A 26,928-nucleotide genomic window follows, 5' to 3' on the forward strand; every position below is an offset into this window, starting at 1 on the left:
GGACACGGCCCAGACAGAGGCCAAGAAGCAAGTTCCTTCTCCAAGTTAAAGATGAAAGTTGCACCATGGTGTCCCGGGGGGCCTAGTGGTAAAGAACCTTCCTGCCAGGACAGGAGACGAAAGAGGCGTGGGCTCAGCCCCTGGGCTGGGAAGATCCTCTGGAGAAGGAAATGGCACCCTGCTCCGGTATTCAAGGCCTAGAAAATTCCATGGATGGAGGAGCCCAGCAGGCTACAGTCCACGGGGTCGGATACGACTGAGCACACCCACTTACATACTTTGTATTGTTTTCCTAAGCACATCCCAGGGCCATGCATATGTATCATACCTCCCAGAATGCAAGAGCGATCTCTTGGGGGAAAGAGAGACGAGGGAACAAAGCAAGTAACCAGCAGGCACCTGAGACACCCTGCCCCTTCAACTCCATACAAATGTTGATCACATTAAACAGACCATCCCCAGTCTCTTGAGGAGAAGGCAATGGCACCCCACTCCAGTACTCTTGCCTGGAAAATCCCATGGGCGGAGGAGCCTGCTGGGCTTGCAGTCCATGGGGTTGAGAAGAGTCAGACATGATTGAGTGACTTCACTTTCACTTTTCACTTTCCTGCATTGGAGGAGGAAATGGCAACCCACTCCAGTGTTCTTGCCTGGAGAATCCCCAGGACGAGGGAGCCTGGTGGGCTGCCGTCTATGGGGTCGCACAGAGTCGGACACGACTGAAGCAACTTAGCAGCAGCAGCAGCAGTTTCTTGGACTAGCACATGGACCCAGAGAAGGAAGAAGAAGCTTCCTTTAGAATAAAACCAGGAACAGTCAGTTATGAATAATTCTATTTTCAAAAAGGTTTTTTAAAAAATCTAATTTCTGTTAATTTTTTGTACATGTAAGATGGACAATGTTAAGATCACCTGTGAGAGTCAAAACACAAGACCTCTTTCCAAAAGCAAGACAGGGGCTTTCCTGGTGGCTCAGTGGCAAAGAATCACCCTGCCAATGCAGGAGACACAGGTTTGGCCCCTGGTCCGGAAAGATCCCATGCGCCGCAGAGCAGCTAAGCCCCTGCAGCACAAGGACTGAGCCCGCGCTCGAGAGCCCGGGAGCCACAAGGACTGAGCCCGCGCTCGAGAGCCCGGGAGCCGCACGGACTGAGCCCGCGCTTGAGAGCCCGGGAGCTGCACGGACTGAGCCCGTGCTCGAGAGCCCGGGAGCCGCACGGACTGAGCCTGCGCTCCAGAGGCGGGAGCTGCAAGGACTGAACCTGCTGCAGCCACCACTGAGCCCTGGAACCGGCTCTGCAACGAGAGGCCACTGCAGGGAGAAGCCTGAGTGCCACGGTGAAGGGGAGCCCCGCTCCCCGCAAACAGAGAAAGGCCCTCACAGAGGGCCAAGAGCCCAGCACAACCAAAAATAAACGAAAAAATAAAAGCAAGACAGTCACAGCAAATAATCATAAAGAAGGGAGACAACTGAAGTGATTCTCGGCATACAACAGGGCGGAGGCCTCAGACACATGCAGACTGGATCTCTATTATGGTGATTTTAACATGCTACTTCTTGTTATGGCATATTTATATTAACATAAAATTGAAATTGTAATAGAGAAGTATCAGTAAAGAAAGCCTCAGTAGATGATAAAATAAAAGGAAGAGCAGCTCAGCTGAATCAATAATTACTATTTTCCAAAAAAAGAGTTGACAATGTATGAGATATTATTTTTCAACATCTTCATGGGGCGGGGGGACGGGGGTAACGGGGGTGGGGGGGGAACCCGCAGAAATGAACTGTACAATCCAAAAACAATGGGACAAGGTTTCCTAAAGGCCTGGAGACAAGAAAATTACAAGTTTAAACCCCAGTTTCCAGATCAAACCTGCCAGGTTCAGATTACCTAACAAAACAAATGCCTTTCTTCTTTGTTAAATTTTAAATACTAACTTGTTTGAAGGTGCTTTGCCTAATTTATTTCCATAATTTGTATCTTCAATATTCTAATAGTTCCTACTGTTACTTTATGACACCGAAAGCAATTTTTGATCAAACAAAAGTGGAGGAAAATAGCATTAAGAAAAGTATAAGTGTCTATCAGCATTCTATTTTCAAGACTTTTAAGGTACTTTACTCCTTCCAGCTGCTATGGCAGCATAAAGCTGATATTAACAGAACCGGGGCCTTAAGTGGCAACTGTATACTTAACTGAAATCAGAAAACAAATTGTGAATTGTAAATTATTTTGTCTTTAAATAGAACTGTTGAAAGAAACAGGTGGCAGCGTCTGGAAATTTTGATAAGACTTTAGAATATCAAACCACCGCTTGGGTGCACTTGCTAGGTTTTCTCCCTCATCTCCAATCGCTGACTCTCATCTTCATGTGCTGTAGGAAAGAAAGCGTCATCACTAATTCCTCTGCTCTGAATGCCCTGGCCTTGGGCTCAGGTCTGAGCTCTGGGATTTAATGCCTCTGAAAGCCCTTCTTTCCCGATGGCACTTGGTGGACATTCTGATAACCGGTCCCTTCCTGTGACTTGGCTTGAAGGCCTCTTTCCGGTTCGGGGGACTGTGGAGAAGCTGGAGAAAAGGCACAGCCCCACACGCCCACCCGGCCCGAGCTCCCCTTCTCCCAGCGCCCTTCCTCCCTGAGGCTTCAAACTCACAGCCTCATTCATGCAAAGAGCCCCACTGACGACCATCACACATCCAGACAGGGATCCGAGATGAGGGGGGACTGGACTCATTCCCAAATCACAATGACACTCACTCTTCACCTCAATCACAGCGCTTTTTATGAAAACGGAAAAGCCAAACCGCTTATATAATTTTTAGCCTATCACAACAGCAGTCTCTCAGAATTTAACTCTTGGGAATCGATTCTGCACAAAGTAGTCGGTGCTGCTGTGAGATAACATACACGGACACAGGTTCTAGATCATGGAGTTCGGCAGAATCAGGCGGACGCCCACGGGGCTCCAGCCACAGCGAATCAGGAGCCTGACACTCAAAAACTGCCAGCGACTCGCTCAATAAAAAGAGTAGCGTGCATCGACACCCGTTAAGAAACACTTCTTAACACATGGTTAAGAAACACATAGGTGCTGCAGAAAGTATGGCACCTCACCTTGAAAAAGGCCTGCGCTTTGCTGGTGGAAGTTGAGTGCCAGGGGGCTTACCTGAAAACGGAGGGCAGCTGTGACCCCTTCCTGTGGACCTGTGTGACCACCCCCACTGGGAAACGAGGGCGCTGGTGGGGCTTGAAGGTGTGTGCACAAGTGTGTCGCGTGTATTCCTGCACGACTCCATTTCACGGTTTTCTGTAACTAGTGTTTCTCAGGAATGGAATCACACACAAGCAAACTAAGGATTCACTTTATGCTTCAATTGTTCCCTGATGTACTATCAACTGCCCTGGAACAAATTTGTGTTTTCAACACAGACGTCATATTCAATAGCAGAAAGGATTTGTATATACAAAGATTATTCACTGCAGCACTGTGTCTAATGCGAAAAGGTGGAAAAAAAAAAATCTGGGTCCATCCAAGGAGGACTGGTTAAATAAATGATATGCACTTAACGAAACTCGTCAGAAAGCTGTAGAAAGAAGGGAAGATCTCAAAGCGCTGACAGGAAAAGAACTGTAACATAAACAGACAGAACCAGGACACAAAATCATATTAATAAGCTGTGTTCTGTGAAAGAAAGCTGTGTTCTAGAAAGAGGTAACAAGGAGAACACAGATGCATAGAGGCTGACACAGGCGCAGAGAAACGTCAAGGGCTGGCAAGGGGAGGAAAGAGGATTTTAACTGTGCTCCTTCGTATCATTTGGATTTTTGAACCATGTGAATATAACTCTTAAAAAAATTTTTTTTCTGTTGCCTCAAAGTTTTACATCATATTCACTGAGGTATTAATTTGCAAAATGTAAAACTCCCTTTTTAATGAGTTTTGAGAAATGGATACAGCTGAGTGACTGATACTATAAACAAGAGACAGAACAGTTTTAGGGGCTTCTCTGGAGGGACAGCGGTTAAGACTCTGCCCTTCCAATGCAGCGGGCACAGGTTCGATTCCTGGTCAGGAAACCAAGATCTCACAGGGTGTGCAGTGCAGCAGCAAAAAAAAAAAAAAATATATATATATATATATGCACACACACACAGAAAGAACATTTCCATCACCCCCCAAATTGCCACCTGTCCCTTTAGAACCAACCCCTCCTTCCCACACCCAGTTCTTGAAAACCACTGATACATCTTCCATCCGTTTGTCGTGTAAACGGACCATGCAGTAAAACGTGTGTGCCTCTCACCCAGCATGACACGCGCTTACCACCTGAGTGTATTCCCTGCTTCTCGCTGTGGAGGAATACTCCACTGCACGAACAGACCTCTGTTTGTTTATCCATTTATCAGGTGGAGGATTCCTCGGTTGTTTCCAGTTTTGGGAAATTACTAAAGTATACAGTATAAATACTTAAAACTATAAACAGTCATGGACAGGAAATATGATCTGATTTCTCTTGGGTAAATTCCGAGGAGTGGGATTGCCGGGTCATATGGTAAATTACATAAGAAACCATCACAGTGTTTTCCAGATGGCTGCACTCTTTGTTTTTCCCAGCAATGGATGAGAGCTCTAATGGCTCAGCAGCCCTCCCAGCATTTGATATTGCCATTTTACTTTACTACAGCCATTACAAAGGGCGGCTAGTGGCATTTCATCATCGTTTAATTTGCATTCCTCTAATGACAAATGGTATTAAGGTAAAAAATTTTCAGTTAAAAGATTAAAACACCTTTTTATATGGTGTGCCTTTGTCTCAAAAAAAAAAAAAAAAGTTTTTGATGTTTTAATTTTTATTTCAGTAGGAATCATACTATCCTGTAAGCTCCTGGAAAAGAGAAGCTGTGGGTCATTCATCTTTATATCCCTGGCATTCAGCTTATGAAAACACTCGGTAAATATTCACTGTGTAAATGAATTAAAAAAAAAAAACTGAATACACAATTTTCTACTGGAAAAATATGAGCATGTTCTACAAAGCGATCACAGAATAACAAATGCAGGATAAAACGCTGGACAGAGAGCAAGCACTGGTTGTTTCCAGAAGATGAGTGAGACACGGGCATGTCTGAATCTTGGTAAGAGCCTCGGAAAGACACAGGGACGGAGACAGGGAGGCGGGGAGGGGCTCACAGGGAAGGAGGAGCCTGCAGATGGGGCGCCTGCCGGAATCAGGTGCTAAACAGGTGCGCCGTGCGCACAGCAGGGGCGGGGGTGAGGAGGGGACAGGAAGCTGCCACGTCACAGTAAACGCAGCGCCTCCAGATGCCACAGCCTTCACCTTCTCTCCCTTATTGCCGCAGCCTACAAAAACACCAAAGACCTGCAAAATAAGAGAGTGTGAGATTGCTTCTAATCTCACCAGGTGAGGTGTGCTGTGTGTGTGGTCAGTCATGTCTGACTCTTTGTGACTCCCTGGACTGCTGCCCGCCAGGCTCCTCTGTCCATGGGGTTCTCCAGGCAAGGATACTGGAGTGGGTCGCCAAGCCCTCTTCCACCACATCTCTTGCGTCTCCTGCACTGGCAGGCAGGTTCTTTACCCCTGAGCCGCCCGGGAAGCCGCAGCGACTGAGGTGACCATTATCAATCTCTAGCTGTATATCCTGCCCGTGTCTTCTCTGGATACATGTGTTCATGTGTGTTTATAAGAACGAGTCTATGTTACACATATTGACTTGCAACTTGATCTTCTCAATTGTTAGGCAAACGCAGCCACACATACTCTGCTGATTCCCCAGCACCCTACTGTATGTGTGGGCCATAATTCACTGAACTATCCTCTGTTAACAATTTAGCTTGTTTCCGCTTTTCAACTTTTACAGATACAATTTTCTGCCGTCAACCAATTACTCCTTTGGATAGAGTTCAGAAAAAAGACAAGACTGTCTACTTTAGAAGCTGTAAAAACATTCCAGCTCTTTGACCCTTCTGGCCTGACTATCCTCAGAAAGGACACCACCAACCTGCATCACTGTCCCCTCATCAGGAGAGCTCAATGTCAGGACACGCGCGTCAGCGCCCCCGAGGCGGTGGGCAAACATGAGACAGCATTTTTGCTTCTCCTGAGAGCCCACTGAGGCTGGGTACCTAGGCACACGCTCCTGAGCCTCCCTGCTTCCCCGGGGAGCTGCCCCATCACCTCCTTTCCTCGTTTCTACGGAGTGGGGGGCGGCAGGGCACGCGGGCGCAGACTCCAGGGTCTCAGGGACCACGCCGCGGGCTCTGAGCCAGCCACGGGTGTGACGGAGGGGCACCGATGGGTGTGAGCCGGGGACCAACACGACCGGCAGAGTTCAGACGGGTCGGGTGTGCAGGCAGCAAGCCAGGCAGAGGCTTCGGGGGAGAGATGACGTGCCCTGGGTTTGGGAAGACGGGGGATGCAGAGTGGCTGGATTCGGCAGGTACCCCTCCAGGGCAGATCTGAGGATGGGCGGAATGCAGGGGGCGGACGAGAGAAAGAGATGGATCAAGCATCACCCCGAGCTCTGTGGCCTGGGCACCTGGTCGGGGAAGAGCTACCAGCTCCCCGCGGGGGAAAACGGGGAGGCGCGGGCTCACAGAAGGAGAGGAAGCAAAACGGTTCCGTCACACTCGGGGTACATTAAGTGTGAGAAGCCCGCCGGACATCCAAGCGGAGAGGCTCAGGAGGCGGTTAGAGGCACGCGTGGAAAGCAGGGACGGGGTCGGGCCAGAGGTTTAAACGGACCTGTGAGTCAGGAGGACACGGACGTTGCCTGAAGTCTTGGGCCTGGATGAGCACCATCTGAGTCAAAGGACCCAGCCCGTTCACGAAATGAGGGAAGACCGGCGCATGGGGCTAATGCGAACCGAGAGAGGGCGGCGCTCCCGGGGCCTGGCGGAGCAAGCACTCTAACGGGGACCACGCGGACGAGAGCTCCGCCAGGTCAGTGAGGACGCCAGCCGGGAAGGCCAGGCCGGGCCCTTGGGCTCAGCGACGCAGCAGCGCTGGAGAGCGTGGCAGGGGTGGCTCTGCTGGTGGGGCGCTCCCCAGCGAATCTAGCGGCTGAGGGTCCGGCTGCCAGGGCAGGGGCGTGGGTTCAACCCCTGGCCAGGGAACTAAGATCTCACAGGCTGCCTGGTGCATCCAAAAAAAAAAAGAGTGGCTCTGGCGGAGCAGTGGGTTTAAAGCCTATATGGGAGAAGGAACCAGACAGAAAGATATGAAATGATTCCAGGCAGATTTATTGCAAAGGAAGGCAGAGAGTAGGGAAATGAAAGGGGGTGGGGGGCTACTGAAGAAAGCTGCTTTGTTAGGATAAGGGTACCAGGGCAAGCTTTACAATGCTGAGAAAAATGCAGGCAAAAATGGACAAGTGCGACCAGTCACCCCTCAAGGGGTGAGTCTGGATGGAGCACTGAAACAGACAGGCTGTCCTTACAGGGGCTGGGGACCCACAGGGTCACCCTTTGTGATGGGAGATGGCAGGGTACCCCACATCAGGTACAGCAGGGCCTTTTCACCACACCATCTCCTTACTGTAAGGCAAAACCCCAGCTTCTGGGCTTTTGAGACACTCCACGATCTAACCCTCAATCTGTCATTCTGACTACATCTCCTGGGACTTCATCAACCTTCTGTTCAGAGCCTCTCAAACCCACGCCTTCCAGACCAGGACCCCTTCCGCCCTGCCCCCGGGCACCCGCCTCCTCCAGCCGGCCAGCCCAGCTCTCCAGCCAGCTGCCTCTCCTCTCGCCCACGGCCCCCAGCTGCAAGTGAGCCACCGGAAACGCACATCTCAACGTGCCCCTTCTCTTCCCACGCCCACCTGGCATTTCCTGTAGCTTCTGGGGATGAAGCCAGCCCACCTGCCTACCCCCCACCCCACCCCAGCCCCCCGCCACTCCCTTCCCAGGATGTCACGTCCAGAGCTACTTTCTGGCTGCCCCTTAGCTGCGCCAGCCACTCTGTACCACATCGGCTCTCTGCCTGCTCCTCTATACACAGGGCGAATTCCTCAGGCTCCAAATGCCCCAAACACCTCTCTGGATAGCTGAGATAGGACTTCTTATCTTCAGCCTTCCCTGGCCATCTCCCAACTCCTGCTGATACCCTACCAAACAGTGATGCTCAAATCTGCTTCCTTGTACCTTAGATTTAAGTCTAATTCTTCTCTTCCATGTATCACACCCAATTTTAACTTTTAATTTCACTCTACCCTCCTCTGACTTCTTGTAAGGCTGGATTGCATTTTACTGCTCACTTTAATCAGAGCCTCGACAGGTACCGAGTGGAAGCCTGAACAGAAAACATCTTTCCCTTTAGCATTTAATTATATACCTACCACCTTGTGATGCTCCAAAGACTCTTGTTTCACACCCAAGTCAAACTAGTTTTAGCTTCAAAAATATTTATCCTTTCTTTTTCTACCCAATTGTAAGCATCTGCTGGGCAAGGCTTACATTTCACACTGTGTCTGTGCTCCTTCAGAGCAAATGCTATGCAATTCAATAAATATTTATAGAACAAAAGAAAGATACGGATGGAAGAACAGACACAGCATAAAGCTAGACATTCCCAAACTAGGAATGAATGAATGGCCTCTTCTAAATAGTTTCAGAATTGCATATAATTCCTGTAATAGGCAAGTATGGAGAGAAACCAAAGACTTTTAAAAAACAAATAGTATAGACTGATAACCTGAGCAGGCTGAAAATCTACAGGCTAATATGCCTCTTTTATAAAATAAATTAGCTCTGCCACAGGATTAAAATGTCCTAAGGCTACACATGGGCTTCCCAGGCAGTGCTAGTGGTAAAGAAGCTGCCTGACAACGCAGGAGATGGAGGAGGCAAGGGTTCGATTCAGCCCCTGGGTCGGGAAGACTCCCCTGGAGAAGGAAGTGGCAATCCGCTCCAGTACTTCTTGCCTGGAAAATCCCATGGACAGAGGAGCCTGGTGGGCTACAGTGCTTGGGGTCACAGAGTTGGACACGACTGAGCAACTAAGTATGTGTGTGCGTGCGTGCATGTGTACAAACACACACACATTCCATATAAATTATAACTAAGTTGACTATTAAAAAAGAAATTCACTAAAGAAATGTGTAATATCACTAGCATATTATTAAATAAAAGGTATAATTTGCATTGTAAGGTTCTTGAAACTTTTCACCAGGATAAGTTAAAATTAACGCTTCTTTAATTCACCGATCTATGAGTAGATAAAACCTAAAGAAGTAAACCTGCTTACCCACAACACCCATGCTCTTTTAGAAAATAGTCTTGTACGCACACAAGTAGCCCACCTCTGTAATGTGGAATACTATGGGTTGTAAATAGGTATTTAGATGAACACAGCATAGGAAACTCAAATTTCATACATGTGAAAGCAGTAAGAAAAATAATTTATTCAGTACTAAACCATCCAAATTTCTACAAATTCAAATTGAGTGGTTTGGCGGAAATATACACAGAGTATAAATTTAGACCAGAGGCTTGCAAACCTTTTCCGTAAACGGCCAGATTATAAATATTTTAGGTTTTGCAGACCATAAGGTCTGTTGCTACTCAACTCTGCCTCGTGGTTGAAAAGCAGCCACAGACAATGACACACGAATGGGCGTGGCTGTTTCAATAAATTATTTATAAAAACAGCTGGCTGGCCTGTGAAATCAGTTTGCTAAGCCCGATTCAGACCCCTGTCTTGTGTTCTATAGAAAACAGAGCAAGTCTCAATCATTCAGAACCAGACCTATTTAAGAGAGGTTAAGTAATCAATCCAGGTTTAAAAAAAGAAAGTCAAGACTATAAAGTGAGGAGAACGGTTTCTGTTCACAGTGCTCAGAACACGTCCTGCAGGCCACCAGGATCGAGATCACTGAAGCAACAGCTCTGAAATGAAGCGAGTTTACAGGCAGGCGCTTCCGCTTGCTGCTACGCCTGTTTAAAACAACAACACAAACTAATCTCCTATCTGGCTGTAAGGCAAGCCAGTTTGCTGATGACACGGTACAATTTAAAAGTAAGACAGCTGCAATAAACACAGAACAATGACAGGCCAAAGGCAGCGCAGATGGGAAAGAAACATGTCCCGGCACCGCGCCTGTGCTCAGAATCACGGCAGATACGCGGACATACGTCTGGAAAAACAGAAGTGCTGCGAGAACAACTGCCGTCCTAACAGAGCTGCGAGAACCACGGCGATGAAACTCAGGGACGCCTGCCTGGGCGCGGGGCGCGGGGTGCCGGCCCTGTGCACGCGCTCAGAGATGCCTGCCGGGGCGCCGGGCAGTGGCCCTGTGCACGCGCTCAGAGATGCCTGCCGGGGCGCCGGGCGCTGGCCCTGTGCACGCGCTCAGAGATGCCTGCCGGGGCGCCGGGTGCCGGCCCTCGGCCCTGTGCACGCACTCAGAGATACCTGCCGGGGCGCCGGGCGCTGTTCCTGTGCACAGCCTTCCTGGGGCGTCTGCGTCCAGCCCACTGACCAGTGGTGACGGCAAAGGGCTGCGGGGGTTACAGACCCTGACACGGCCCGGGCTTCCACCCTCCTGCGTCAACTCCACCAGAGGCCCTGGCCCATAACTCCTGATCCATCACGTTTCTCTCTCCTTCACGTTTTCACAAAGAGAAAACCAGAACTGACAGGCGCCATGGGCTGGGTGCTGCTGTATTTTGCTAAGACATTCAGGGATCAAAGATCACAGCAGAGCAGAAAAATTCTGCGCTGCCCATTTCTTCCAGGTCTGGTTCGGTTTCCCGCCCATCCTTCTATTTTTAAAGGTTTGTCCTCTGTCTTCTGAGCCTCCCTGACTATTGAAATGTATGCCCCCGGATGGGGGACACAATTATTCCTCTATTACTTTTGCTCTCAGAGAATCCAGTCTTTAAGGAGGGGACCACGGGGCAGGAAACACACACGGAGTGTTTTCCTTCTAAAATGTGTTTCTGGCCGCTGTGTCTTTGACCTGGTGCCCGGCTTTCTCTAGCTGCGGTGGGCGGGGCTACTCTTCCCTGCGGCGTGCGAGCTGCTCACTGCGGCCGTTTCTCTCGCTGCAGAGCACAGGCCCCGGCGCGAGCGGGCTGCAGCAGCTGCAGCAGAGAGGGCGCGGTTGTTGCGTTTCCCGGGCTCTCGAGCAGGGCCTCAGTACTTGTGGTGCTTGGACTCAGCTGCTCCACAGCCCGTGGGAATCTTCCCGGGCCAGAGATCGAACCTGTGTCCCTGCCCTGGGAGGCAGGTTCTTATCCACTGTACCACCAGGAAAGTCCCGAATGTAATTTTTAAAACAGCCTTTCTGCCCTTTTAAATTCAAAAGCATTCTAAATAGAAAAGAGGTCATTGTGAAAAGTTTTTCCCCCTCTGACAATCACTGTTTTATGAAAGAAACAAATACTACTATAGAATAAAAAATTAAAATAATTAAAAGATACCCCCTGAAGGCCTAAGTACAATCTTTCTAAATAAATAAATATTTATTTCCACAAATCCAAAGAGAAAAGAAACTAGCTATTCCTTTTAAAGATGATCACTGTTTTCATCAGATGATCTGTCAGAACTTTGAAAGTAATTTCAGAAAGTAAACAAGCCCAGATATCAAAACCAGGGACGTTAAAGCCGATGATGGTGGCTTTCTCCTTAATCCCAGTCCTACGGCCTGTGTTAATTTCTGCAGCCCTCTTAATAAACCACATTAAAGAGGCAAGCGGGCAGGTGTTCTCAACTCCCAAACCGGAAGGTACGAGAGGACGCACGAGCCGTGGCGTGCCCCACGTGGGGTGGGAACAAACCCTCAGCTGCTGCGGGCCGTCCTGGGTGCGGCTGGGTGGCGGTGGTCCCAGGTTTGTGGTGACATGAAGAAGTGACTTCATGGATTCCCACCTTCTTCCGCCGACAAACCCTTCCAACTCCACCGGCAGTGTGTGGGGAGCCCCAAGGGGACACGGATATGGGACCTCCCTCCCCTCCAACCCTGCCCCAGGGCTCCAGCTCACCTCCTGCCCCACGACAGGAGTGTGTTCTCACAACATGGGGGACTGCTTCAAAGCCACCTCTGACCTTGCGGCAGAAGAAAGGGCTCCCGGGTCCTTAGGCAGCCTTGTGGGTCTGAAGTCTTCCCAGCTATAAACTAACCCCCACCCCCACCCCCCGGGAACCTGTGACCTCTGAGCCACATTCCAGAGCCATCTATTTTTGATTCTTGTCAACCGAAGTCAGGATGGCCTTGTTATTTGACGCCCCCACTTTGGGATGTAAAATTATTTTCTGGTTGTTTTGGGCTTCGATATAGTATCAGCTTACAGAAGAGGGTGCCAAATTCTTGAAACTTAAAAATATGGTCTGCCAGCTGGACTTAGAAACACATTTTCCTAAGGAGGTAACAAGTGGATGTTGCATTCCTGGAGAAGCACATATAAGCCTTCTCACATCGTACGGCAACACTGAACCAATATTCTGAAGCCTCACTGCCACTTTCCGCTCTGGTTCAATGAAGAAAACTAATTCCACAGCCGTTGTCATTTTGCTGACCAAGGTCCGTCTAGTCAACGCTACGGTTTTTCCAGTGATCACGTACAGATGTGAGAGCTGGACCGTAAAGAAGCCTGAGCGCTGAAGAATTGATGCTTTTGAACTGTGGTGTTGGAGAAGACTCTTGAGAGCCCCGTGGGCTGCAAGGAGATCAAACCAGTCAACTCTAAAGGAAATCAACCCTGAGTATTCATTGGAAGGACTGATGCTAAAGCTGAAGCTCCAATACTTGGGCCACTTGATGTGAAGAGCTGACTCATTGGAAAAGACCCTGATGCTGGGAAAGACTGAAGGCGGGAGGAGAAGGGGACGATAGAGGATGAGATAGTTGGATGGCATCACCGACTCAATGGACATGGGTTTGAGCAATCTCCAGGAGATGGTAAGGGAAGAGAAAGCCTGGTGTGCTGCAAGGGGTCGCAAGGAGTTGGACACAAACAAAAACAAACGGAACTCCTGGAGCAAATGTGGACATTTTAGGTCATGAAAGCAACTACTGTCCAGCCCTAGTCCACGGCCCATTGGGCCTACACTTCCAACTGCCTGCGGGGGCGCCAGGGGCAGGGAGGCAGCCCAGGGGCATAGGAAGGGGCTGAGGTCCGAGAAAACAGGGTTAGGGGTGGAGCGGGGGCAGGGGGCACCGGTCAGTCCCGGGCAGCGGAGGCCGAGAGAGGAGGAGAACCGCTCACGGGTGACAGCGAGGGAAGGCAGGCCCTGGCTGCGGTGGTGGTTAGTAAGAAACGTTCTGAAGCCAGCAAGTCCCAGGACCTTCATCCAGAACAGACGGAAACGTACTTCTCCCGCCTGGTTGCAGGACCAGCCTAGCATCCAGGGAGCCTCCACAGCCCCTGAACCCCGAGTGATAAACAGGAGGCGCCTGGGGAAGAAGCGTTGTCCCTGGTCTCCAAGATCACAGTGCCCTGCTGGGTCCCTGCAGGCGTGGGGGGCAGCCCCGCCAATGCCGCACGCCCTGGGGCAGAGGACCACCCAGCTCTGCTCCGAGTGCAAGGATTCTCGGTGCTGACCGGCGCTTTAAGTGACCTTCTAACAGCCATTCAGTGAGCCCACGCTGAGCCACCCGCTTCTGGCCGGACGGCTTGCACCTGCCAGGTGGAAAGATACGACAGGTGCCATCACACTTACCAAAGCAGCCAGAGGAACCCGCCGCAGGCCGGGCCTGGCCACAGTGCAGGCCGGGGCAGCCTGGCTCCCTGGGGCCCTGACCTGCTCCTCAAGGCAACCAGGGCCCTGCTTCCACTCACCAGGATCGCCCTGCTGCTGATGAAGACAGAGAATAAAGAGAGGACACCCTGTCACGATCGAGGCGGTCACAGGCGTGCAGATGAACACAGAGGGGCCCTGCGGGGACGGCTGCTGGCCAGGACTAGCTGAATTCACTGGGGAGCGAACTCGGGTATGAGCCGAGCACAGAGATTTCCAGGCAAAGGGAACTGCAAGCAGCAAAGACAAGGAAGAGGTGTGGTGTGCGGGAAGGGCCGGAAGCAGCTGGGTTTTTTTGCTGGAACCACAGGAAAGAGCCTGGTGGGGCAGGTGTGGGAAGGACAAGGTCAGATGGCCAAGGGCTCAGGACCCCACCACGAACACACCCATGAGGACTGGTCCACTAGGGACAACAGTCCCAACAGATGCTCTGGCAGTTTTGTGGAGACCTACCACACACCTGTCACCTAACCGCTGGGTCTGATCTGAGTTCTGATCGGAGGTCGACTGGTTCTATCGCAGACCCTCTACTGGGATCACTGGCCGCCCCCGTTCTGGCTCCACCAGCCCCTAAAATCCTACAAGACTTTCACAGACACGTCTGCTGACATGATAACTGGGACTGAACACATTTGCTTACTACTTTGTGTTATGAGATTATTGTACGTCCTTAAAATTGGGCTTCCCTAGTGGCTCAGACAGTAAAGAATCTGCCCACAATGCAGGAGATCCAGGTTCGATCCCTGGGTCAGGAAAATCTCCTGGAGGAGGGCACAGCAACCCACTCCAGTATTCTTGCCTGGAGAATCCCATGTACGGAGGAGCCTGGTGGGCTGCAGTCCATGGGGTCACACAGAGGTGGACACGACTAAAGCGACTTAGCACACACAAACGCACATCCCTAAATTTGAGGATTTTATACTTAATATTCAACGGAATGTACACTGATATGCCTTGTCTGATTTCAGTGATTTCATAGTGGCCACGTCTTTCCCTTTAGACCATGTAACTAGGCATGTATAAAAATAAATTTAAAGCCCTTCAACTTTGTTTGCCAAAGCCTCTGGTGAGTTTCCAGAAAAATGTCTCCTAAAACAGCTGCAATGGACATCTGAGCAGACATAAATATTTTACATCTAAGAACAAATTTTCTGAAGCATCTGAAAAAAAAAATCCCTTCCTGCTATAAACAAAATTGGGAATAATATTTTACGATCTTATTTAAGTCACATTTTCAAAAGAACTTCTTATTCTTTCTTGAAGGTTCTATTTTTCATTTCCCGTCGCTCATGAAACAGTAAATTGCAGAAGTGGAAACTGGTCACCCAACTTGTCCTTTTATCTTCTTTAAAAGGAGTCAGTCAGTCAATTCAGTTGCTCAGTCGTGTCTGACTCTGCAACCCCATGAACCGCAGCATGCCAAGCTTCCCTGTCCATCCCCAACTCTCCGAGCTTGCTCAAACTCATGCCCATTAAGCCCATGATGCCATCCAATCATCTCATCCTCTGCTGTCCCCTTCTCCTCCCACCCTCAATCTCTTCCCACATCAGGGTCTTTTTCCAGTGAGTCAGCCCTGCCCTACCATGGCAGTCATTCCAGGGAAGTCCTAAGTCCCAGCTAAGGAATCTGAGACTGTTACACTCAACGTTCTCCCCAAACCACAGACACACGCTCGTTTAGTGATGGCATAAACAACTTTAGCCAAGGCCAAGCGCCTAAATTAAACTGACAGTGGAGGAAAGTCACATATTTGCTAGCTGCTCCATATGAACACTGGAAGAGCCAATGAGATGAAAACTGAGCACTTTTTGAAATATCAAGCTTCTCTGCTCTGCAAAGAATGGCTGCTTATTAGCACTGTATTGAGGAGGCCAGACTGGAATCCTACCTCTGCCACTTACAAGCTGTAGAACCTGGGGTAATAAATCAGCCTTCCTACGGTTCCTTTCCTCGTAAAGCAGCATTAGTAACAACATCCTTCTGGGGCCTGATCTGAGGATAAGTGTCCTGTTTATTAAAATGGTGCACACCATGTGGGTAGCGAGCCCTTGCCCGTCATCTCATCAGCCCACCTTCCAACTCAGCACAAGTCACCAACACCATCATCAACAACGTGTAGTTTAATATGCTATGAACCAAAACGTTTGACACTTTTTAAAAGTTTTTCACTGAATCACAAAGAAGACTTTTATACGACCATATATAGTAAAATATACTAATAAACTAATGAAACATAAAATATAGTAAAATTATAATATATAATTTCAATTATAAATAAAATATGGAAATGCTAAAATACATTCTAAAATTTTAAACATATTAAAATTATAATAAAAGACTAAATATATTAATAAAAATATCAACTTCAGTGGCCAAAATTACAGATGTGTACGTGTGTGTGTTGAGTTGCGTCCGACTCTTTGTGACCCGATGGACTTTGGCAAACTAGGCTCCTCTGTCCATGGGATTCTCCAGGCAAGAATACTGGAGTGGGTTGCCATTCCCTTCTCCAGGGGATCTTCCTGACCTAGGGACTGACCTGCATCTCCTGCACTGCAGGCAAATTCTTGACCGCTGAGCCATCAGGGAAGCCCAAAATTAGAGGTAAGTCTCCTAAAGCCAGCAATGCTGTATGTTTCTTACACAAAGCATTAATACGCAGACTCTAACTTATGTGACCTTCAACTCCTGGTTCACAATTAAGTGCTCCTGGTCACAGAATATGCAACTTACTTAACTACATTTCTCCTGAGACCCTGAGCAACCACAAATAAGTTCTAGGCCAAAGAACAGGAGAAACTGATTTTTTTCGCCTCTTGTTAGGATAGTATAGTTTTGGCAGAGAGTTAACGTCACCATAGCTGAAAGATGAGTTTCAGGATAAAAACCTATTCCTCTTCTTATAGTCAGATTAATTAAATAAAAGGCCTTTCCATATCCCTAAGTAACGTGAGCCTAATGGCAACAGGAATACCTCTAAGTAAGGCTAAAAGAATGAAAGTGAAGCTGTATGACAACTTCAAAAGTTAACTGCAAACAGTCTTTTCCTATTCTTAACTAGTCGTCAATAACGGAGAAGGCAATGGCACCCCACTCCAGTACTCTTGCCTGGAAAATCCCATGGACGAAGGAGCCTGGTAGGCTGCAGTCCATGGGGTCGCTAAGAGTCAGGCACAACTGAGCGACTTCACTTTCACTTTTCACTTTCATGCATTGGGGAAGGAAATGGCAACCCACTCCAGTGTTCTTGCCTGGAGAATCCCAGGGACGGCGGAGCCTGGTGGGCTGCCGTCTATGGGGTCGCACAAAGTCGGACACGACTGAAGCGACTTAGCAGTAGTCAAAAAATACCACAATAAAATAGGAAGACAAACAAAAAGCTGAGGTAACACTTCATAATGCTAAAAATGTTTCAGAAAGGTTAAGGGAAAAAACTATGCCCTGACACATATTTTAGCAGCATAACTAGGATCCAGGTTGGATAGGTGCTTCTAAAAAAACACATACACACAAACACACTGGAAACGCACCATGATTTAGAAAGGCACATGACCACACGCTCTTGTCAAGAGCCCCGCTCGGCTTCCAGACACCCCCATCCTTCCACACGCCCTCTTTCTTTCCCGCCATTTTCTCTCCACCTATGTCTCAGAGTACGCCGGAAGCGTATTTCACACCAGGAAAGACAAGATGCTACCAAGTATTCCAGGGAACCCGCCACTGAGGCCAAAAAAGGAGGCGCTAAGATCTGGGAGGCGTTTCCTAATGGACTGACCCATTCGCTGGAAACAAGAACAGTAAGACATCCCAGGGCCTCCCTGGCGGCGCGGTGGGCAGGAACGTGCCTGCCAATGAAGGGGACACGGGCTCAATCCCTGGTCTGGCAAGGGTCCACGTGCTGCAGAGCAGCCAAGCCCGGGCGCCACAGCTCCTGGAGCCTCTGTGGGCCGGGTCCGCCCCCAGCGTCGCGGCCAGGAAAGCTGGCCTGGGGACACGTGTGTGCTGATTTTCGCTCTCCAGGTGATTCCAACGTGCGGCCAGTCTGCCAGAGACTAGGCACCACTGGCGGTCACAAGGGCTCTGCAAGTTCTGCTTCAATCTACAAACCCGATCAACGGAAGGCATGCTTTTCGCCGGTGGATGGCTGGTGTGAGAAGGGAGTTTTAGGCCTGACCGCATGTGCACGCCTGCCTCCTGGGAGCTACGGCACCACTGCATTGACCTCTACGAGGGCTTTCACTTGGTCCCGGACTGAGTCCAGAGGGCATCCTTCCCATCCCCTCGCGGGTGGTCACCTGGCGTCTGCCTGAATCTGCCTGCCCATGACAAGTAGGTACGTATTTCACCTGCAGGGCCCCAGCATCCCTGCTTAATCGTTCGCTTATGGAGGATACAGGTATCAAAAAACAGCTATTAAATCTCCCTCGGACTCCAACTTCTCTTTGCCTCCTGAGACTGTTTCCAGATCCTCCCCCTTCCGGTTGCCTTCCTGAGTTACCGGGCATCACTCCCCGCCTCCAGTCAGCGCCGAGAGAACCCGGGTGGCACCACTTCCGATGCCGCAGAGAGGGCACTGCGTGGTTAACAGAGCCTGCCCCCACTCCCCACCCAGGCACAGTGACGACCACGCTGCCTGTGCGTCTGGCCACGTGACCTGTTCTGGCCAGCGGCATGTGCTGTGCGTCACATCCAGAATATAAGGGCATGTGATTCTCCAGGGTTTTTCCCCTCCCCTACTGCAGTGGCACCTACGCTGAGATGATGGGGATGAAAGAAACTGTCTTGATCACTGAGTCACCGAGGGACAGATGCCCCGGAGAACTGTTCCCACTGGTAACAACTGCACGGGCAAGAAATGAACCTTTACTTTTGTATAAATCAATGGGCTTCAGGGACTTTTACTGCTACCTAGGGCACACCTTTGGTCCTCAAAGTATAGACTTAGGAGAAATGCAAATTTTATCAGACTCCACCCCAGACCTACTGCATCAGAAACTGTGGGGGTTTTGGGGCCCAGAACTGAGTGCTTATTAAAATCCCCCTCTCCCAGGGGGATTCAGAGGCACAATCAAGTTTTGAGAACCAGTAGCTAGATTACAATGCCACATCAAAGGGCATTTAACGTTGTCTCTGCAGCCACAGAGGACGGGTGGGCTTAAGACAGCCAGGCAAAGCTGGAATGTTTTTCATGTAAGATAACTGAACCCTATCTGCCCCACATCACATTCATGTGCTTGATTTTTTTAAAACCTAGATGAAAAGTCTGTGTTTACTCATTCAGCTTTATCTTGTAAACTCCCTCGAGCTTCTTTCCCTACAGTCAAAAGTCACTGGTAGATACGCTGGGTAAAATCTGATCTGAAATGGCAGCTGTCTCTCCAGAGAGAAATGAAATTCTGAGTTGGCTATAAATTCAGCGTCCCATCTCGACCCTTCTGTGCGATCCTACACAGAACAGTCCTGGGATGGAGGCAGAGAGAGTCTCCATCTGTGCTGTTACCTAGCCACCTACCAAGTTCCCTGTGAACAAAAGAAAATTAAGATTTACCTAGGGCCACCCACTGTTAGGAGTCACCACGTTCTCATTCCTGGCGCTCAGAACCAAGCTATTCAACAACGTGCTCTGAAATGGTCAGGCTAAGAAAGGCCAGAGAAAGGAGTCACACTCAAATGGGGCAGCCCCCGAAACCCCAGACTCCCCCTAATTCCTAGACACAGAACTGGACCATCTACACCCCCAGTGAGCCCTAGAAGTCTCACAAGGTCCACTGTGATGGCATCCGAGTCCCACAAGTCAGTGACTGCAACTCTGCCTCAGGATCTGAGTGAAAGCTCAGCAGTGATCCCTCGATGGGCTGGGGCACCCGGCAGCAAATGGGAAAATGGCTACAATGATCACAGATCATTGAGCAACTCTCAGATCTGAACAAGTACAGACAACTTTACTTTTTCATTTACCATCAGGTTCCTGAAATTCTAGATTTATGAGATCTGTGAGAATGACCTCAGATACTATCTCACTGAGGGGATACTAATTTGAGGTCCCCGGGACACTCCCAGAGCAAACAAGAAAGAATGTCCGGTGGTACATGAGCCCCCAAACTGTATACAAAACTGCATATTTGTACATTTATCTGGGAAAAGCTCACCCCTTGAATGCGACTGCTGGATGAATAATACTGACAACAAGCTCATCTTTCTGATCTTTTTTATTTGAGAATAGTTTAAGCTCCTTGTTGATCAGGCTTAAAGCTCCTGTAAGTTATATAAGAAGGCAAAACACTTGACAAGCGGCTGGATTTCGGGGGGACTGGAATGCAGGGAAGAAGCCACAGCTGCAGACAGAAATTTGGAAGTTACACACACACACAAACACACATACATATATATATATATACACACAGACGAGAAGTGAAGACACACACAAACACACATACATATATATACATATATATATATATATACACACACGAGAAGTGAAGACACACACAAACACACATACATATACATACATACACACACACACACACACACACACACGAGAAGTGAAGCTGTGTGGGTAACTGAAACTTCCCAGAGAGAGAGTTAAATGTTTCCAGGACAGAAATCCAGGAGAGAAATGTTTTCTGCTTGTCAGGACACCAAGGCGAGCGTATCGTTGCACGCTTAGGGTAGATAGTGCTTTCCAGGAAGAACCGCCGATCTGGAGAGATACCGGCGTGGCTAAGGGAGGTGAACGTGGAGGGGTGACCACCTGCTCGAGCAGAAGCCCCGGTGAGGTGGGTCTGGGGGGCCCAGCTGAGAGTAGGGGCGTGTGGAGGGGGCAGGCACCTTCGGGGCTCTCTGAAGGCAGGAGGGAGACGGGGGTTGTGGGAGACTTGAAGCTGGGGGGCGGGGGGTGGGGAACACTCGCAAGGACGCCTGCAGGTGGAGAGTGGACAAAAGGTGGAGTCCCCACATCTTCAAAGCGAACCCTGAAACCCTGCGAAGCCAAACATCCCCCCGCGCGGGGCGGTGGTCCCGTAGCAAAGGTTCCCAGGTTGCCTGCTCATCCCATCAGCTTCCTCCGAGCCTTCTCTTCACCTTACATTCTAGACACAGTAACTGTCACATGTACAGGATAGTTTAGAAAAAAAAAATCTGCAATGTTCCACACTGTTCACAGAAATCTCCAATGTGTAAGAAATGAAGGCTTTGGACTACCGGATAACTGTTCCAGTCTGCTCTTCTCTTAACGTTTATTAAACCCAGCTCGGGGGCCAAGAAGACTTTTCGTAGAATCACCACACTGGGCTCTGAAAGAGCTACCGTTCATGCATTTATATAACTGCTTTATCAAGTACTGCTCCATAAGAACTACCCAGTATTTACCAGGAATATTCTAAGATGCTATGGCCCATTAGGGGCGTCTAAGGTCGAGACAAATAAGCCATGTGATACTAAAGCCATTTATCTTTTGTAAGTAACCAGTTTTTATATGAGGAGATACTGAATCAAGTGTAGTCAAACCAAATAAAACAACACCCATCTCTCTGCCATTTGTGATCGCTATGATCAATGCTCAAGGGCACGTTTATGTGAACGTGAATTCAGGTTCACATGTGAATGGCAAGAAGGTCAAACGCGACAGCTTCATGAGCACCTCAAACAGCATAAATGAGATTACAAGGTAATGCTTTTAACTAACTTGTAAATGCTATACAAACGAACTTTTCAAGGATCTGGTATATGCTAATTACAATCCTCGTGCACTTTTTACACAGGTTCCCCAAGAACAACTGAGTGTTTCTTTTTAATGGCTTTGTTGGCTTAAACTAAAGCAAAAGATGGCTGCTTTAAAAGTGCAGCGCATCTGAACTCAAAGCGGGACGAGCCGGCATTAGGTGCCTCAGGATGCGAAACAAAAATACAGCACCTATGATGTATTCCCATCTAAAAAAATTCACCCTGCGTCTAAATCCAACTCCTAGGAACTACGGGATAAAAAGAAAGAAATTAAACAACGTCAAAAGGAAGCAACTACCTGAATCCAGAAATGTGGCGGTACAATCTACAAGACGCATAACCCAATTTTTCCAACAAGTCAACATTAAACACTGAAATCCAACAGAAGGAAGACGGATAGAGACTAACAGATATTTAAGTAACAGCAACCAAATGCCAAGCACACGCTCTAGATCCGAACTGGAACAAAGCAACTTTGAGACAACCAGACAAGAATAATCTTGGTTGCTTTTATGAAGTCTTGTAATGGACATTAAAAAAAATCCTTATCAGTTTAGAGATGCGAACTTAACTATTTTAAAAAGAAAAAAATACACACACTAAGATTTTTTGGAGATTTTGAGTTATAGGAGCTTCTCCTAGACGGTTTAAAGATGAGGTCTCTCTTCTACCACCATATTCAGGAGAGAAATCACAAAAGTCATACAAATGTTACTGATTATTTTCAAAACACCCATGTTCTTTCTCTCCTCCCTTTTCCTTTATCTGCTGCAGAGCTCACCAGGAAATTCAAATGCTTCTGTCAGTTTGGTTCACCATGGTTCTCAGTTTCCACGGCTACAAACACAAGTACGGTAGATAACTCCCCGCTGGCTTTGGGGCCATCAGCAAAAATCACAGAAGGAGATTGAAAAGACTTAGAAAGCCCATTTTATAGACCAAGAAACTGAGGCTCAGAACCATTGAGTGATTTTTGAGGTTACTCCCCTAATTCCCAGCAGAACCAAACCAGCACCCGCGGCTTGGAACGTCTTCCTTCCACCGACGTGGAGGCTTTCAGGGACCACTTACCTTCCCGTGCTCCTTCCTCACGTGGGAAATGTAAACATCTCTTTGCGTGAACAACCGGCCACACTCCCAACACGTCCACCCGGGACTGGCCACTTTCTTGGGTTCCAGTGACTTTTTCACGGGTGATGGGGATTTCTTTTCCAACTTCTCTTTCCCGTTCAGGGATCGGGTGTCCTCTTTGTTTTGGTTTGTGGAATTTTGGGTTGTAGGCTTAATGCTCAAAGGCAAGTTTATGCCCAAGTTGGGAGGCCCTTCGATACTTTTCAACGTTCCATGCATAGACTAGGTTATAAAAAGAGAAGAAAGATCTTTCACAAGCCACACCACTAAACGAGAGCACACACAGGCCATCGTACTACATTATAGACATTTTAATACGATTTCATATTCACTCAGAGATAGTTCTTAATACAGCAAGAAGAAAACCAAAGCAAAATACACACTTGATGAGAAATAAAGGAGTATTTACCTTTTACAGCTGCTGTTAACTAATTAATGTGTTTCTAGTTTCAAATAATTATTAAAGGCTCATTTCCTTGTGCCATTTAAAATTCGAAAAGAAAGACTTCGGTACTGAGGCCAAATTGTTCCTGGCACGGTGTCGTCCCCCAGCGTACCAGAGTCCTCTACCTGAGGCCACTTCTGAGGCAGAGTGTTTTCCTTCCACGCCTACCCGGAAACATTTAAACAGGCAGCTATACTGGTAGAGCTCAAGCCCCTTCGCTGGCCAACCAGAACACACACCTGAGGCCGGTGTGTTAACAGCAAAGCTTCCCCACCCTGAACGCCTTTCCCATTCTTGAAACACTTCTCAACAGTGTGGGTTTCTGCTGGGGAGAGTTTTGGTAAATCTAATCTCGCTCCCATCCCAATCCATCCCTTTTTACCGATGATATGCAGCACCCAGACTTGTGAACGTCACAGCAGCTGCTCAAAAAGCCTGTCCAAACTGCCCGTTTAAGATTATTAACACAGGGGCCTCAACAGCCTCAACGTAAACGCCCAGGATTTCTGATTTCTCTGGGGTAAAACTAGTGCAATGTGATCCTGAAGACCAGCTCACTTAGGCTTTTGAGTTTTAGAAGCCCAGAGTCCACAAAAATAAAGGCAGCAAACAAGTCTGTGCCTCAGTGTACAGTTTATCTTTGGATGGGGCTTCTCTTCTCATCAGTAGCCTCTGAGCTCTCGAATCTTCAGGAGGACAAGCCCGCCTAGTGCACTGGGTCCCAGAGACTCGCACCCCACAGACCTCAGCGCCCCAGTCCTTGGCATCAGCAGAGGCCCCTGTGTTTAAATGGCCCTTTGCAAAACAGAAGCCAAGTTTTTATATTTTTAACCATTTAAAACCCAAAGAAAACCACCCCCGAATCTTCTGATAAAACTTATGAAATAACTTTCTAGGCAAATACATTTCCACTAACTAAAAAGCTGAAGTGAGAGTAAAGTAACAGAGTATTCTAAAGGAGCTTTATTTTGCTTATAGAAACACCAAAAACATGGCAAAGAGTTCTGCTGTGACCACACAGCAGTGGAACGTGTGCAAAAATGAGAAATTTCTGACTTGCTCGCTTTTACATTTTAAGTAAAAAATAAGATTATTATATTTATTAAAGACGAATTTTTTTTATAAACAAAGGAAATACAACTTAATTCTCCTGGAAATGATGATTCCTTAGCTCCTGTACTAATAAACAACCTGAATGCCTGTAACTTCAAAGTTTAAAGGCAGACGCTGGCATGGAGCACAGGGGTCCCACAGAGTGAATAAATCCACTGTGGCAGAACAAAGAAATGATACAAATTGGATTAAACTGGGCCAGTGGAAATCTACCTCTAAATAACTATGTCTGTAGAAAAACACTGTTTCTGGTCTCCTTTCTCTTAATTCCTTCCACATGAAAATCTGACCAGCACAGACATCAGACAATGTAAATGAATTCACAAGCTTAGATACACAAACGTAAAAACAGGGCGCCCCTAAAACTTTGTTCTGACCCATCCCTGAACACACAGAGGCAGGACAGTGCTTTAGAATGCTTGGAACGTACTTGAAAAGAACGTGAGTGAGCGTGCCACTGCTTCTGTGCCATGGAGTCTCGTAAAGGTTGAAACGACTAAAAACCATTCTTTCCTCCTGGTGGGCACAGGTTTAATCCCGCTTCTTCAGTCTTTTATTTTATGGAACCCTGTATTCCTCCAGATTCTCTATTAACACAGGAAGACCCTAACCATGCCACTTGCAGACATAACGATGAGTTCCAGAAAGCAGATAAAAGCCTCCTAAGAAGCACCTTTTCTTTCTCTTCTTTGCACCCCATCCATCCCTCCTATCGAACATTTAAAATATTTGAGTCTAATTCCCAAGTCCCTATATTTTTATTTAAGCAGTCTGTAGTTTCTCCTGATCATTCGTTAAATATTTATTGTCAAGGTGATTTCATAATTTTAGGAAAAACCTTTAAAACCTCTTAAGAGGATTTTACTGTACTTAAAGTGACAGTGACGAAACCCTTCTCCCACGCATTTTTATCCTCCCTAGTAACACCACGCCGTCACTGCCTAGGCCTGGCTTCTGGCGAGTGGCCTCTCAGAGGCTCTGAGTCCATTTTAATAGGCAGTTAACGCTCCATGAGTTCATATACATTCAACACAGGAACTTTCAAGGATTAACAGTACCTTCATTTAACTAACCTGAGGTCAGAATAATTTAGAGGTTTGATTTGCTCTTTCAACTGACCTTTTCTGTATAAGACATTTAAGAGGAAAACTAAGAGGCTGGGTTCATGGTGATACTGCGTCTGTTGTTTCTCTTTTTAAAAAGGACGTCACTTTAATCTCTGAGAGCTGATGGATATTATCTCCTAATGACACAGGAATAAAATTGCTTAACCTTCTCCCAGTGGACAGCTAAGAGGCTGGCACTAAGCTCTGTCATTAGTGAGCTTAAAAGGCTATAGAGAGATTCAGGTGCCCCTTTGGGGAGAGAGTGGGTCATCCAAACTGGACACTTATTCACTCCACCCACTGGGCACCCATCAGGCGCCAAATACTGCACCGTATCCTGGACACTGTCAGTTCACATGGAAACGTGATTAAAAAAAAAAAGACCATGAGATTCAGGGGTGTTAACTAGAATGCGAACAGAACTGCTTAACACATCAATATTTATATGAATTAACATAGCTCATCAGAGTCCCTGTCTATTTCTAAATCCTACCTAACACCAAGTTCTCAAAAAAGTAAACTTCACAGCCATCATCTTCATAGAAGAGGGAAAACAAAAAAGCCTAAAACTGTATTATTCTTGTACGGTCAGGGCATGCATTTGTTACTTGGCTTTGATTTTTTGTGATGTGCAGGCCAGGACTCGGGAATAAAAAGCATCTCTCAGTCAAGAGCCCTCGATGGCAGCACGCTGTAGACTGCTCTCTAGCAACGAGCAGCATCCATCCCACTGTGAACTGCTCCCTAGCAACGAGCAGCGTCCATCTCACCGTGAACTGCTCCCTAGCAACGAGCAGCGTCCATCCCTTCCCTCAACAGCACCGCTCGCACTTTCCCGTAATCTACGGCTCAGCTCTGACTTCACGGCCGACGTCTGCATCTACAGCTCCCTCAAAGGACAGAGGAGAGGCACGCACCTTGATGTGGTCCATCATGAGCTGCTTCTGTGCATATAAAAGGGAACAGTCTGGACACTTGAAGACAGACACCTTCTGGTTTTCGATGTGTTGGTCAAAGTGGCGATACAGCAGGGTTTGCAGGGTGAATACGGTGTCACACATGGAGCACTTATATATTATTCTGAAACAGAAGAAAGAGGTGCAGGGAAATGCCAGTCAGCCCTCATCTCTCAGGCCAGAGGCACCACCACTTCACATCCAAGAATTCATACAACACGGTGAAGAGAACAAGGCGGTTTAGCTTTGAGACAATTCTTCCAGAGCAACTGGCATCACCCAGCGCGGCTCCATCTTAACATCTCGGGTACAGAGACACTCCAGCACATCTTCACTTGTGAGCTACTTTAACAAGAGCAAAAGCGTCCTTTTGCTTTTTTTTTGAAACAGTTTTAAAGATCAGACGAGGAGATGGTGGTGCCCTACCCTGAAAGGGGAACTGGCTGATGAACTGAGCAGGCCCAACATCTCGGGATGCCTGAACACACTGTTACCTGTTGCAGGTTTTCTTCATAGTTAGTAGCAATTTTACATTTGAATCTCACTATTTCTTTGCCTTTCCTTAACACTGAAAGCCCTACACCAGGAAACAATCATACATGAAAATACAGACTCATAAAAGAAAATCCACAAATCACACGTTGCTTCAATACTTGAATACCTACTGTCTCTACATGGTTTAAAAT

At 47.9% G+C, this 26,928-nt stretch overlaps 1 protein-coding gene across 7 annotated transcripts in view; it reads right to left on the reverse strand.

The window, feature by feature from the left end:
• The window catches only part of ZNF532 (zinc finger protein 532), a 110,690-nt gene that overhangs the window by 8,902 nt on the left and 74,860 nt on the right, over positions 1 to 26,928 (reverse strand). For all 7 annotated transcript variants that reach the window (XM_040264295.1, XM_040264293.1, XM_040264290.1 and 4 more), the window contains 2 exons: positions 26,204 to 26,366; positions 22,563 to 22,844 (listed from right to left, as the gene is read on the reverse strand). In XM_040264295.1, coding sequence (XP_040120229.1) covers positions 22,563 to 22,844; positions 26,204 to 26,366 — 445 coding nt within the window. The remainder of the gene's footprint in view (positions 1 to 22,562; positions 22,845 to 26,203; positions 26,367 to 26,928) is intronic.

Source organism: Oryx dammah, unplaced genomic scaffold, assembly GCF_014754425.2.
Source record: "Oryx dammah isolate SB20612 unplaced genomic scaffold, SCBI_Odam_1.1 HiC_scaffold_22, whole genome shotgun sequence".
NCBI lineage: Eukaryota > Metazoa > Chordata > Mammalia > Artiodactyla > Bovidae > Oryx > Oryx dammah.